The 14453-nt window shown below is 44.6% G+C and overlaps 1 protein-coding gene across 7 annotated transcripts in view; it reads right to left on the reverse strand.

The window, feature by feature from the left end:
- The window catches only part of LOC119162101 (sushi, von Willebrand factor type A, EGF and pentraxin domain-containing protein 1), a 398489-nt gene that overhangs the window by 265147 nt on the left and 118889 nt on the right, over positions 1 to 14453 (reverse strand). For all 7 annotated transcript variants that reach the window (XM_075879537.1, XM_075879536.1, XM_075879535.1 and 4 more), the window contains exon 5: positions 13651 to 13824. In XM_075879537.1, coding sequence (XP_075735652.1) covers positions 13651 to 13824 — 174 coding nt within the window. The remainder of the gene's footprint in view (positions 1 to 13650; positions 13825 to 14453) is intronic.

Consider the following 14453-nt stretch of genomic DNA (forward strand, 5'->3'; position numbering starts at 1 on the left):
CACACCCAAACTACACCAGTTATCTCTCACATCTCGAGCAGCGATGCAAGACGGCTATGCACCCACGGCAAAATCCTGCTAAAAGTCGTGAACAGGCGGGGTAGGATCTTTATATTGACTGAGAAGAAAAAGAAGATGGCCTGTGCCTTCGAGTCGTCTTACGCAGATGGATAGGGGACCCTGTGAGTTTTCAATCAGACATCTAAAACTCTCGCCTTAATCAATTCATGTAGGTAATTATACGGGATGCTTCAGGTGTGAAATACCAGCTACGTAATCACAGTTAGTAAGGACACAAACATCTTAACAAAAGTCAAACTTAGCTGCAGGATCACAAACTATTAAGTCCGGAAGTATCACATAATAATGACTGAAAAGTCCGGTGACTTTCACGTATTATCACATCCAAGAACGAGCAAGTGTGTACGCTGCTTTTGTTCTTCGGCATGTTCAGTGATGATTACGGTTATTTGGGACGAACAACACAGTCTAGTTCGCGCGCATAAAAGACGTAGCCATTTATTCAGAAAAGCAGAACCTTACACCAGCCAAAACCACTGAAGGCGCGTGGCGAAACCAGGTGAAAGCGGCAAAGCGTCGGTGGCTCTGCCCGCCGGTGCAAGCTTTCCCATAGTTTCCCAGCGCTGAGCCACCAGGAGAAGGCGCGGGGCTGCAATTTCTGGAAACATCCATAAGGTCAAAGTCTCAATAACACTACGCGCACTGGCTGCTTCTTCTTGAAAACAGACGTTGTTGAACGAGGTGACTCAGCTTGTAGGTTAATCATGCGGCTCCTCCGCAATGAATGAAGGCCCAATAACATCAAGAAACTGTTGTCACAGGTCCCGTTGATTGGGGAGGCGATCGCCGGGCTAATTCCAAGGGCTGAAGTATCGGCCCCCCGAACCGCACCACGAAAGCGTGGACAATTTAGAAGTGGTCCTTTTTGGCGCGCCAGCGGACGCCGGCTGTGGCCCAAAGAACAAGTCAGAGCCGAGAGTTGATAAACAAACAAAATTATATTCTCAATAATGGCAGATCGAAAACAATACACAAGAATGCACACTTTACAATAGTTGCATACAATATGTCACCAATCAAACAACGTACTACACAGTACAATCAGCCACACTCGACACAACGGGCACAGACAACAATACGCACTACAATGCAGTCGCATGCATTGAACAACCAAGACACTTAAAGACAAAAGAGATAGAAAACCTATTCTGTCCGAAGTTTTTGGAACAAAAGTCTGGATGATACTCTTCCGAGAATCACTCACTCAAAGTCCAGCGTTGTTGTCGTTCCGCTGTCCCCGAAGTTTCTCTTCCAGGAAACCTCGCCGAAGTTTTTCTTCCACAAAACCTCGCGTCTTCAATTGGCCACTCCCCAAGCTTCAAACTTCTTCGCCGGAAGCACGTCGGCTTCACACACGAAGCTGTTGCCACACGTCTTCGCTCGATAGCGGTAAACACACACTCTTGCCTGTAGCTCGAGTCGTCACCCCTCAGGTGGAAATCATCTTCTTCTCCTGCTTTGTCTCTACGGACAAAACCTTCGCCGACTACACGGCAGAATCCCTACGCGCTCTGGCGCTAACTTCCATCTTCTCCTCATCTCTAATCTCCGCTGCTCGGTTAAATACCTTCCGCACGACATTCCAGAAAGTTCTCATCATTTCGTCGGCGCGATGCGCAGCGAAGGCTGGGGGAAAGGTCGAGACGATACGAGGGCTGTCCGCGATGGATGACTCAACCCGGCATCACCACGCCTCTTTCCATCGAGAAATTTCGAGTGCTTGCTCGGCCGCCGATGTGGGGTGAGGAGGTTCGTCGGCGAAGCTACGCTTCCGAGGGGAGAGGCGCGCGCCCGGGGGTCTTTGGATGTTTGTTTTCTTTTTTTTATCGGTGACCTCGCGGCGTCACTCTGGCGCTTCGTCGCGAGAATTTGGCGGCGCGCCCTTTTTGAGCGCTCGTTCTGTGACAACTGTATAGCGCTTTATTGTTGATGGTCTTTTTGAACAATAGGAACCAGCACACTGAGGAGTAATTGAAGTTTTTTTTATTATTCTCTTAAGGATGTCTTAGAAATGACATGCAATACGGCAATGAATAAAGCAATGCTCAATTGTTCCAGGTTCGTTGCACAACCTGCATTTTACAGACCAGGGCTCGTATGTACTTTTAATTGTGATAAATTATATGGGCACTCTCAGCTGTATCTCGCCGCTGGCGTTGACGTGGACGTCGATGTCACGCACCGTATACGTATACGTATCTATATACATGAAAACGCCAGAAAGAAAAAAAATCCAAAAATACTCTGGTGCGCGGGTTCGAACGTTGGACCTCCGCGACATGAATGCGAGGTGTTAATCATGAAGCCACCGAGAGGTACTTACATTAACGTTCAAACAGCAAGCTATTCATGTCTACCAATTACCGCTGTTGGTAAGGATCTGAGGGGGGAACTATATTGCTTTTAGCATTATCAGCAAGACGGTGCAGTGAGCGTGCGGCGGCTCTCATCTATCGTGCGTACTTTGGCCCACGTAGAGAATAAGGGGTTGTATGCTTGATTTCGCAAACTTCTTTTCTAGTGGGGAGAATCGTACGTCTTGGCTAGCCTTTCAGTTTCATTGCAACGATTCTGTTGTAGTTACCGGGAGCACAAAGGTCACTGCCATCGTTGCACAGCCTCCGTTTGCGAAAAGGGCACGCTTTTCAGACACAGCGAAGTAACAACTGAGACGCTTATTTGTGTTAATCTGTACCTGTGAGTGCGTTTCGTGCGCCCTTTGTGTGAGAAATGCGGAGCACGTTTCGATCTGCTTGCCTTCTGCACGTGACCTTCCGATTTGTTGCTTCATGTTCATTGCTTCAATTTTGTGGCAAAGCTGTGACTTTTTTTTATAAAGCCACGTCTTTGAAAGTAATGTAGAGGTGAAAACGTTTTCGCGGCTGTGATATATACATTTTATATACGCGGTTGAACACATTCTGACCAGGTCGAGATAAATACGGTTATAGGTAAACAGGTTGAGGAAAAAGGTTGCTGAAAAGTGCAGCAGTTAGTGTCGTTTTGTATATCTAGTGAACCTAGCTCTCAAAAACTGTATAGTCTTAACGATTTCTTTTAAGGAACCCCACAAGAGCAAGATTTCAGCGACTCTTGTTATGGCAAAAAGAAAAGGGAGGTGGTAAGCAAGACGGTTTCAGATAACAGCCAGAAGAAATGAGTGACATACATCCTTAAGGTAAAAAAGGTCGCATCGCCGGTGTTCGTACAAACAAGCGCACAAATACTAAGCCCACCCTTCTCAAGCAGAAGAAAAAGGTTTCTCTTCGCATGGCTTCCCATGCATGAGGAACGTCGAACAAATCGGGTAAATAGTTGCCTGAATATGCCTGAATATGCATATAAGTATGCATACTCATATGCATATATTCGGAATATGCCTGATTATGCATATACGCAAAAGATGTATGAATGTGCATATGAGAGTCGTGCAATACTTGTAGAATGTAGAAAAACTTTTATGCAAGAAAGATGTTGCATGTTTTACCCCTTGAAAAAATGAAAAGGTCCCGTCCGTGCCAAGTTAACACCTTTCGACGGATATTGGATAAGGCGGACGTCTAGTGAGGATGACTGTTACGGTGGTTATCAAGAGGCACACCAATATAATCCACTTTAGCTCCATTACAATGAATATTTAGCAAAACCTAGACAGTTAAAGCCCATGGACCCAGCTAGAATTGTCTGCTTTATCAAAATTTATGTCAGCACCGGAAATTTCACAAAGACGCATAGTAGTGTTTACTGCTTCCTGAACACTTGATTTATCCGCGCACAAGAAGGCAATATCATCTACGTAGGCTAGAGATTTAATTTCCTCTGCTTCATATCTATATCATTACACACCAGAATTGAGCAGTACACTTAAACAGTGAGATTCCAAGTAATCTGCAAAATGTAATGGTGAAAGCGGATACCCATGGCGTGCTGATAAATTTACCTATATTTTAACTGAATGTACACCATTCACAATATTTCTATTAATCTTGTGGTGGACTTTTTATAACAGAGTGATATGGCATCGTACAGTGCATCCCTTAACTGAATATGTTTTGGCAGTCGAAACATAAAATCATGTCCTACGTTATCAGAAGCCTTGGAAAGGTCAATCTGAAAAAGAGCTACCTAATTCATGCTTTAGTCAATACACTCAAGGACTGATCGCGCTACATGAATATTCGTCTGTATTGAACGGCGTCTCATACCACATGTTTGATGGCTGGCTACATAATTAGTAATCACTGTTTGCGACCTGTTCATAAGGATTTTCGCAGATATTTTATATTCTACGTTAAATGGATAAATTGGCCTTTGACCAGTTACTAATTTAATATTTCACTGTTGGTACTTTTCGGGATCACAGTAGTATGGCCCTGATAAAAGGAAGAATTAAGTTCACCAGTGATAGGCTTCGTTGAAAAGTGCCACGAGGAAAGGAATGAGAAGTTTTTAAAATGTTATGCAAAATTTTGCGCAATGGCCATTTCGGTCAGGAGCCCAGTTTCTCTGCAAAGTTCTAATTGCAATACTAATTTTCTCCTTAGTTACTGATTCATTAATATTGTGCGGATCATCCTCCAGTAAACATGGCATTAAAGCAATTATTCAGTCAGCTTTTTCTTCATAGCGATCCGTAAGCTCAGCCGTGGTGAACAAGGTTTAGTACTGATCCTCAAAGGTGGCCGTTATTCGCTTTGTGTCTGTGCACATGGGGTCATTTCACTCTGTTTGCAATAGCTGTTCGGAGAGAACGTATCGCTTCTCATCCGCAACAGCTCTTTTTGTGGGTTCATCTTCTGTGAAACTTAGAACACGAGAACGAATCATTGCTCCTCTGTGTGCTTGTGTATTACAGTTATTTCATCCCCGTACAGCCCTGGCTCTTCACTTTCAAAAGCCTGCAACTTATTAAGTAAATCATGAGTATAACGTTTTAAATGCGAAGCACTTCTTAGCGAACTTCCACATTTTTAAGCGTATCTATCTATCTATCTATCTATCTATCTATCTATCTATCTATCTATCTATCTATCTATCTATCTATCTATCTATCTATCTATCTATCTATCTATCTATCTATCTATCTATCTATCTATCTATCTATCTATCTATCTATCTATCTATCTATCTATCTATCTATCTATCTATCTATCTATCTATCTGTCTGTCTGTCTGTCTGTCTGTCTGTCTGTCTGTCTGTCTGTCTGTCTGTCTGTCTGTCTGTCTGTCTGTCTGTCTGTCTGTCTCTATCTATCTATCTATCTATCTATCTATCTATCTATCTATCTATCTATCTATCTATCTATCTATCTATCTATCTATCTATCTATCTATCTATCCATTTATCTATGTATCTATCTATTTATCTATCTATTTAATCTCCTGGCCGTTTCGCTAATGAGACCTGTACCGAATTCGATATGGCATAACACGACTGTATGACGAGTATAAGTGACCAGTCATACCGTGAAAATTGACATGTATGTCAGGAATGTCATAATTAACATTTCATGGTCCTGCTTCTCTTGCAGTGGTTTCGTTCACATGACCTATTGCAAAACTGGTATGGTAGGACATGAGAGCATGACAAACATAAGTTACAGGTCCTAACGTAGAGAATATGGCATGTCTGTCATGTAAGAACATGACTACATGACACGCTCATGATGCGCTCGTGGCCGTTATGCTAGCTTTACATATACCAAATTTGGTATTACGTGATGCGAACGAACGATGAAGGTAAATTACATGTACAAACTTGATAATCATAATATACGTGTCATGTAAAACATGACTATTTCATAGTGTGCTCATGGCCGTTTCGCTGGCTTCACTTATACCAAATTCGGTATTACGAGACGTGAACGGATGACGAAGGTAAATGGCACGTACAAACATAATAATCATAATATGCATGTCGTGTAAAACATAACAACATGCTAAGCTCATAGCGCGCTCACGACCGTTTTGCTAGCTTCAAATATACCAAATTTGGTATATCGCGGCGTGGATGGACGACGAACACACATCCCAGGTGCAAACATGTTAATCATGACATGGAAGTCATGTAGGCATAATTCTCATGCCTAACACTGCTGGTGCTGCTATTGCAAACGTTAGTGGTGCCGTTGTTATGCCACTATGAACAACAAACTTGCAGTTTATCCAGATACGCGAGTGCGCATAACCGTGTCTACATGTGTTTCCTGTGTACTACGTCCATCCGCCTGGCAACGTTGTGCTGATTTGAAAGTTTCAAAGGACGTATCAACCATCCTTATTCGTGCCAGGCATATCATCGTTTCCCACTGTACGAGGGATCTGCCAATTTTTTAATCTTTCTTCCTTTGGGATAGCTCACATGAGACACTAATCGCCTTCATTCTTAACTTTTTCTTTGAACATTTCTTATTGAGCTAAAATTGTCAACTGCCAATGCTGCGCTACCTCATGAGGAAAGTCTTTGACTGTTTTAACAAGACACTCTTCATGAAATAGCTGTATGTTTAGCTGTCATTCCCAGTTTAGCGGAATCTTGCGAAATTTTTAGAACCCCATGTTATGCACACTAAACAATGGTCTGTGAAACATATAAGTTTTACAGCATAGTTGTGAATGTGAGACCATATATAGGCCTATAGAGACATAAACATGATCTAGCCGAGCATAAGAGACGCCCTGAAAGTGCGTAACCCTCACTGAGGTAGGCGCATACTCTCCAACATCTCTCAGATTATGGTTATTCAATAATTGTTGCAGTAAAACAGAACTCGTGTCATTACGATTTGTTTAACATGAGTGATCCATAGAGTCAAAATACAATTAAAATCTTTTAACGCAACCAAATGTCGATCAGTGTTCAGCAATGAACCTAACTACAGGAAGAATGTATTCTTTTATTCTATTTTTAGGGAGCGTAGACGCAAACAAACTTCCAGTTGAGAGAATTAAAGGAGATGATACAACAATTGAAACGGCCTTCCCATCAATATGCAGTGATACCAAAGAGTGACCCAGCTGCTTTCTATCTAATCAGAAGCATCCAGCGGAAGCACCACGTGCATGACTACTGTATCGATCATATTCTGAAAAAGGTTCAGGTGCAGAGCTGGCACCTCGAGCTGGTGAAGTCTGGGTTTCTTGCACAGCTGTAAGAGCAACGTCACTTGCCTAAGCACGCAGTTTAACTGCCGCTGACGCCTTACATTTCTTAAGTCATGCACGTTCAGTGTCGTTGCATATAGGGAGAAGGTAAGCGAGAGAGCCATCTTGCTTACATAAAGCTTTTGCCGATCACTTTTAGCCACAGGCAAACTTGTGGCTTTACCTTTTTTGCACTTTTTGGTGGCACCTTCTTGCGACCGCTGACACAGGCAGCGTGTTCTTCCACCGCTTCCGAAAGACACAACACGTTGTCCACATGAAGACGCGTTTCCTACTGCATCCGACGCCGCTGCTCTTGCTCAATGAATCTCCGGTGCATGACGTTTCCTTGTCTGGGAGCTATACATCACCTCTTCTTCTACAACTTCATCAAGAGGCTTTTTTTGTTTTTTGGAGCCACAATCACTGACAGCTTTTTTTCTGTGGTGTCATCACTTGTGCTTTTAGCAGCGTTGTTATCACTGCTTTGTATAGGCTACATAAACAAGTGTTCATATTTTTTTTTCGTGCCATCCACTGCTTTTTCGGACGCATCAACGACCTCTGCAGCATCGATTAGATGGTTCAAATGAGGCTCTTCTGTGCTAGGGTGGCCAGAACGCAGCTTGCTTGCGTAGGTCGACACGCAAGCATCTGACAAATGACCGAAGTGATGGCACTGCAAGCAACTCGTTGTTCTGCACTGTCGACGAACGTGTCGAACTCGCGTTCAGCGAAGACACGATGGAGGCCTACCACGAATAATCACTAGGCATTGGTGACCAAAAAATGGTCTTAAAGTGTAGTATTGAGCTTTAAGTGACTCCATCTTTCAGCTCTAAGACCACATAGAAGTTTGTTGTCATCCAGTACTCCGTGCCAGCACATCTTCACGTCTCTCTCTCTCTATGAACTTTACGAGGTCATTAGCTTGAAACGCCTCTGCCACATGACTAGTTTTCAAGTAAAGTGGAAGCCATAGCAGCTTAATTTTGATATCCATGGTCTCCCGATCTATCAACAAGCACCTACGACCTTTCACACGAAGCTCGTTACTGGGGACAAGTGTCTGTTGCACGATTCTATAGTTGCACAGGTAAGTTGAAACTTCGCAAACTGGCCTCAGGCAGACTTCAAGTCGGGAAGGGAATCGCGATAATATGAGCAATAAAGTGTTTTATAACAGCAAAGAAATAACAAGGTTGCGCGCAATGGGAACTGAGCAACGAGTGAGTCGTCGAATGCTCCAACCCATGACAATCTCTGTTCGCCTATCAACTGTGACAGATAGCCACTGTAGGGTATTGTGGTTATTACAAGAGCTTCTGGCATAATTCTTCATCGTGGTCAGCCACAGCATAAAGAATTACACAAAATTGCTTGCAAGTGTACAGTTGGTACTGCGCTGCTCCGAAGAATGGCAAAAGACGGTAATTCCTACTGTTACACACTTCGGGTGAAGCCCCCTACTCAAGAATATTGCTGCGTAATATTCAAGGAAGTCACAAACGTGCACTGTTCGAGTTTTCGGTATTCCGGTCATCCAGCAACGCGTTTTTTTTTCAAGCACTATTTCGCCGATATGGGTGATACCGCTCGCACAGAATCCAAGGCGCACACCACTTCACCGTCTATATATGACGAAAGTCATATCTCACACACCAGGCCATGGTCACACACTTGCAAAAGAAACGACAAAAATAGCGCGCACTCCAAAGGTAAGGGCACGTGAGTATTCATTCTTTGATGCCACATATTTTCAAAAATACTCGCACTAAGCGGTATACAAGACTCAATCATTGAGGCGTTATGAAACGATCGAAGGGAAAACAAATAAAAAATCTGGATGCCCATTTGAGCGCAGTTTCATTCCCCCCCGCTGTACTAATGTGCCCCATTGGGAAACAAAAGAAGCTTTCAAGCACACCACGTCATATTTAGCACGTACGTGTGCCGTGATGGACTTCGATTATATGACCAACCAATCTCTTTAAAAAATACCAACTAATTAAAATACCAATGTCCCTAAAGTAGAGCTTCCCTAACTAAAGGTATAGCCAGTTGGAAGAACGGAACAACGTCTACAAACACACAGACGACACAATAAAATCAATAGAATAAATAAGTTATTTGTCCCCACATTTATCAAAAGCTCCAAAATCGAAAGACAGAACTGAAAATTGTTTTAAAAATAAATCATTTGCCTTTAAGGTTACGCTGACGTTTCAATGTACATAACCTTTATCCGCGCTCGAGGTGGTCGCGCTTTTTGGAGGAGCCGTTCAAAGCAACCAGGGCAGACAAAACAGTGGACGGCCACTACGCAAACGTTTTTTTTTCCGTTAGTCTGCACCTCAAAGGCATGCCTTCATCTATGCCTCGTTCTACGAAAACGGGTCTCACGTCGTGTCGCTCGGCCTAAAGGCGCTGCTTCGCCATGCACCACGCGCTTCGAGCAGGACGCGCTTCGAGCATGGATGGGGGTTGGCTTTTCTTGGCTCCACGAACAAATGCCTGCCTCATCTTTCTACCCATCGGGCAGTTTGGAGCACGCTCGATTCTCAATTGCCACAAAGCGCAAACAAATCCTTCGTGGCGTTGTTTTCCGCTTGTCAATTCGTGTTTCCCTGGGCTGTCCTGCATTCTTTACTTCTGTCTTGCCCTTGCGGTGTCTCTTTTTTAGCACATTTTGTCGTGCTCACTTTTACAATATCTGCTAGAATCAGTGTCCGAGCAGAACATGGAATAACGGGCTCAATGGCTTTATTGTCCGCACAATCGGTATGGTTTGTACTGAAATTGCTGATACCTCGACTGGCGGACAGCTTACTCGACTCGTGTGCAATGGAGTTACCTTTGTCAAAGTTACGTAGCTCGCATTTTGGCAAGCTAACTTCACCTGCTCTGCTCCGTCAACAATGTGCTTCAGCACACTGCTCTGACCTGCTGTTCATGCAGGGGTTCTCGCCAGTCGGGTCGGTAGTATTTCGAACTACATCACTGTTAGCTGTCATGGCGAGGAACAAACACGGGGACTGTGCCAAGTCAAATATAGATGACCTTTCTGTATCATCAAGACACTGCGAGCACAGCCCTTCGTCACCATCACTGAGGCCTTCAGTGGCCTCTGTGGCCACCAAGGAACATTCGGCAGCTAACAAACTTGATTCAGTGATGAGCCCGTTGTTCGCATCAGAAGTACCACCGTCAAGCCCGGCTCCTAACGATCCAGTGCATTCTGGCTCATTGCATATTCCGTGCAAAGTAATGCCTCAATTCGTAATGCCTCAAATTTGTTGGTCTTTGTGCGTAAATATTAACCCGAAAGTGTTTTATGCCGGGGACCACCACGGCTCCGCTGACGTATTTTTGTCACGGTTATGACGTTGTGAAGTATATTTTAACAGATTGCGAAGAAAAAAATAATGGGCCCGTATCTGCATGCTAAACTGCAAATGTCAAGAGACGATAGTCTTCCGTCTGGAGAGAGTGAACAGAATAAAACATTTGCTTGGTGTTTCGTGCGAAAACATTGGTGAATAGGATTCTGGCAGCGCTGCGTTAGAGTTTCTGTATATAGAGTAACTCTATGCTGCGTGAGACGAGCGGCTTCTGGCGGTAATCTCCAGAAGCCAATGGATGGCCTCCTTTATTGGGCGCTAGGACATACCGTGGCGTCACCATGCGGAGACATGCCTATGACGTACGTTGTTGTATTGCTCTACCGCCCTCTTACGCGCAGCTGCTGTCGCGTCGCCTTTTTTTATTAATAAAGACGATAGTTTGTCTTGGAGTACTTCGACGCAAAAATTTTGGTATGTCTGTCTGTACATTTATCTGTTTGTCTGCAAAATTCCACACACATAAAGTAAGAGCCACGGCCGCTGGATGAGAATTCGCACGGGTTTGGCTTTTCAATCCAGCCGCCGTGTTAGAGGAATACAACACTGCTAAAAAAAGAAAACGCCATGAAGTCATGGTAAAAAAAAAAAAAACCGCATGCCCCGCCACGGCGGTCTAGTGGCTAAGGTACTCGGCTACTGACCCGCAGGTCGCGGGATCAAATCCCGGTTTTGGCGGCTTCATTTCCGATGGAGGCGGAAATGTTGTAGGCCCGTGTACTCAGATTTGGGTGCACGTTAAAGAACCCCAGGTGATCAAAATTTTCGGAGCCCTCCACTACGGCGTCTTCATAATTATGGTGGTTTTGGGACGTTAAACCCCACAAATCAATCAATCAATAAAAAACGCATCCAAAGGCTAGTTTTCCTTCAGCAGAGCGAAGCGAGATCACGTCATTCAACCCTGTACGTCAAAGCGATTGCAGCGCTCACACTTTCAGTACAGTGGCTCAACTGTAACGCCCCTCCCACGACTCCTGCCTACGGAAGGGCTGGCGCCACCGTTCGTGCTTTGGCGTTCACGTGCCTAACAAGTCAAAATTCTGCGGCGTCTCTTATTACAAATGGTGACACTGCGTACAAACTAGTGGTGGTGTTTATGCCTTGGGCACACACTTTTTCACTTTTTCGAATTGCAACCTGGACTAACAGTAAATAGGCTAATTTGATTCTGCTTTCTCACGCGAAGCTGCTGTTGCCGTCCTTTGTAGGAGAAACATTTTAGGCTCTTTCTCGGTGGTTTAACTCTCGCATCCGCTGTGCTAACACGCCAACAGTGGGGCCAACTTTGCGGCAGCCTCAATGGTCAGGTGGGCTGTAAGCAAACACGGCATCCTCTGCGACACCTACTGAACCCTGGTAGCTCCAAGTCGGCGGCACGCAAACAGCTTGCGCGAACTGTCCATCAAAACCTGGGTACCGACGAAGATCTGCTGGAGAATCTTATCACCCGCCGCTACGTCCACACATGTCAAAAAGAGAGTGGCACAGAGCAGTTGCCCGAATACACTGGAACCGCCAACGAGCAGTTGGACGGCGACATTTCGGAAAGTGAGGTTTGCGTAGCACTACATAAACTGCGCACAACATCGGCACCCAGTCCTGATGGGGTGACAAATAAGACGCTGCGCCACCTCAATTCAAAGTCGGTAGGGGCCAATACTAAATATTTGAATGAGTGCTGGAGGTCCGGCCATTTACCACCAGAATGGAAACACGCGATGGTCGCGTTTATACTAAAACTGAGCAAGAAACTTGACATGGAGAATCTTGGCCCAACCTCGTTGACCTTCTGCCTGGGCAAACTAATGCAGCATGTTGTGCTCTGTCGCTTGCAAAATTTCGTGGAAGAGCACCGCCTACTTCCCCCACGATACTGGGCTTCAGGGCCCACATATCCACTTCGGAAGCGCCCATCCAGTTGCACCACGATCTCCTACGACCTGGGAGTGGCAATAGTACCAAGGCTTTGCTCGATCTGGGCCTTCACAAAGCATTTGGCAACGTGATGCATAGTACCATTTTAGGCAGTCTGTCTAAACTACGACCCGGGGAACGCATATATAACTACATGCGTGCTTTCTTACCTGATCGAACGGTTGAACTCTCAGTGAGTAGCCTCCGTTCTAAGCTCATCACTTTCGGTGATCGCGGCACTCCGCAAGGATCCGTTTTGTCCCCTTTTTTTTCTTTTCAACCTCGCTATGAGGTCACTACTTCCCGAACTTGACACGATACCCGGCTTGCGATACACCCTCTACGCAAATAACACCACGCTCTGTACGACGGAGGAATACGATGGTCAAATTGAGGAGACTCTCGCGGGTCAAAAGCCGAGTACCTTAGGCACTATAGGCCACTGCCACGGGACAAAGCTGTTTGGTACCGTCTGGTAAGTAGTACGACTGGTAAGTGTGTACCGCAGTCACTGGCAGTATATCATAAGACATGCCTTAAGACGTACTTCGTTTCTATATCTGAATATAATAAGTTTGCTACCTTCAATTTCGGAAATATGAAAGAATCTTGAAAATGTAGCGAAAAGAATAGACAGCGCTCTGCTGCTCAAAAACCAGCTGTGATCATCAAATGAATCTTCATACGGCAAAGAAGTAAAAATAGACCTGTTTAATTTCATAAACGTGAAATGATTTGATGAGCTGTTATACAATACGGCAATCTGCAAACTGGATTTCGTGTTTTCCTTACTATCCGCCTTCTATTCTAGTTCAGCTGTATACTTTCGTTCGTGTCTGTGTGCGCGCGCTTGGGAACAAGGCGACAAGGACGAGTGCTCACCCCTGTCATGTTCCGTCCGGGTGCCATTTTCCGCGCTGCTGTACTTTGAAATAGTACACTGATTGTAATTACAGCTAACACATAAGGATACTTTTGACTGGTGTTATACTTATCTTAATATTTAGTTAAAAACTGCACGAAAACAAGGGCAAACATCCAGTTTGATGTTGGTGCCCCGAACTGCACTGATTGGAGCACGTAAAGCTTATATGAAATAGACACATACCTTCACAATGTGGATATTCATCAGTCCACTGCCCATCAGCTTCACAGGTACGTGCGCTCGTACCTATAATTTTGAAGCCATAGTCGCATGTAAACTCAGCCGTGGAGCCGTATTGAGTGCTGTGTAGTGTAACAGTGCCGTTGGGGATTCCTTCAAGAGGTCCACAATCCACGACTGCAACAGGCAACAAAAACTTCAGTGACATCTGGGCCAATCAGGTCATGTTTCGCAACGAATAATTTCACTTCGCAATTCTACGTTCCCTACAGCATGAGCCACTTACAGTCGCCAATACCACAAGTGCCCACTGCACAATTTCGTCCTCGTGGAAGACCCGTAACAGTAAAAAATAAAAATTGCTGAAAAATAAGCGACTGATTCTCATCTCCCTTCGAACGCAGTCATAGATGCTTTAAAGCGAGGATCCGCTGGAGACACTTTGCTGATATTTTAGTCGTAACGTTGGTCACATTTATGGGTGTATACGTACCACCGACGCTGAACGGATTTGCGTTGACGCCGGGCTGAAAGCGCTTCTAATGTGATCACATTTGCGTGAATTCAGTAGAAGCGAGCTCTATAGATTTTCACCCCAGCTGAGTGATTCCTGTTTTCATCTCCCCGTTTAAAAAAATTTTATATCAACGGGAATTCACTAATATCAGCAAGACAGAATTCGAACATTGCTAATTTAAATTTTCACAGGCTAATACCTGCGCAAACGGTGAAAACGACGCCGAATAACATCACGAAACTGACCTAAACACAATCTCATTGGCGTCATCAGATCAATTTGTGCCCGT

Source organism: Rhipicephalus microplus, chromosome X (assembly GCF_043290135.1).
Source record: "Rhipicephalus microplus isolate Deutch F79 chromosome X, USDA_Rmic, whole genome shotgun sequence".
In the NCBI taxonomy this organism is placed as follows: domain Eukaryota; kingdom Metazoa; phylum Arthropoda; class Arachnida; order Ixodida; family Ixodidae; genus Rhipicephalus; species Rhipicephalus microplus.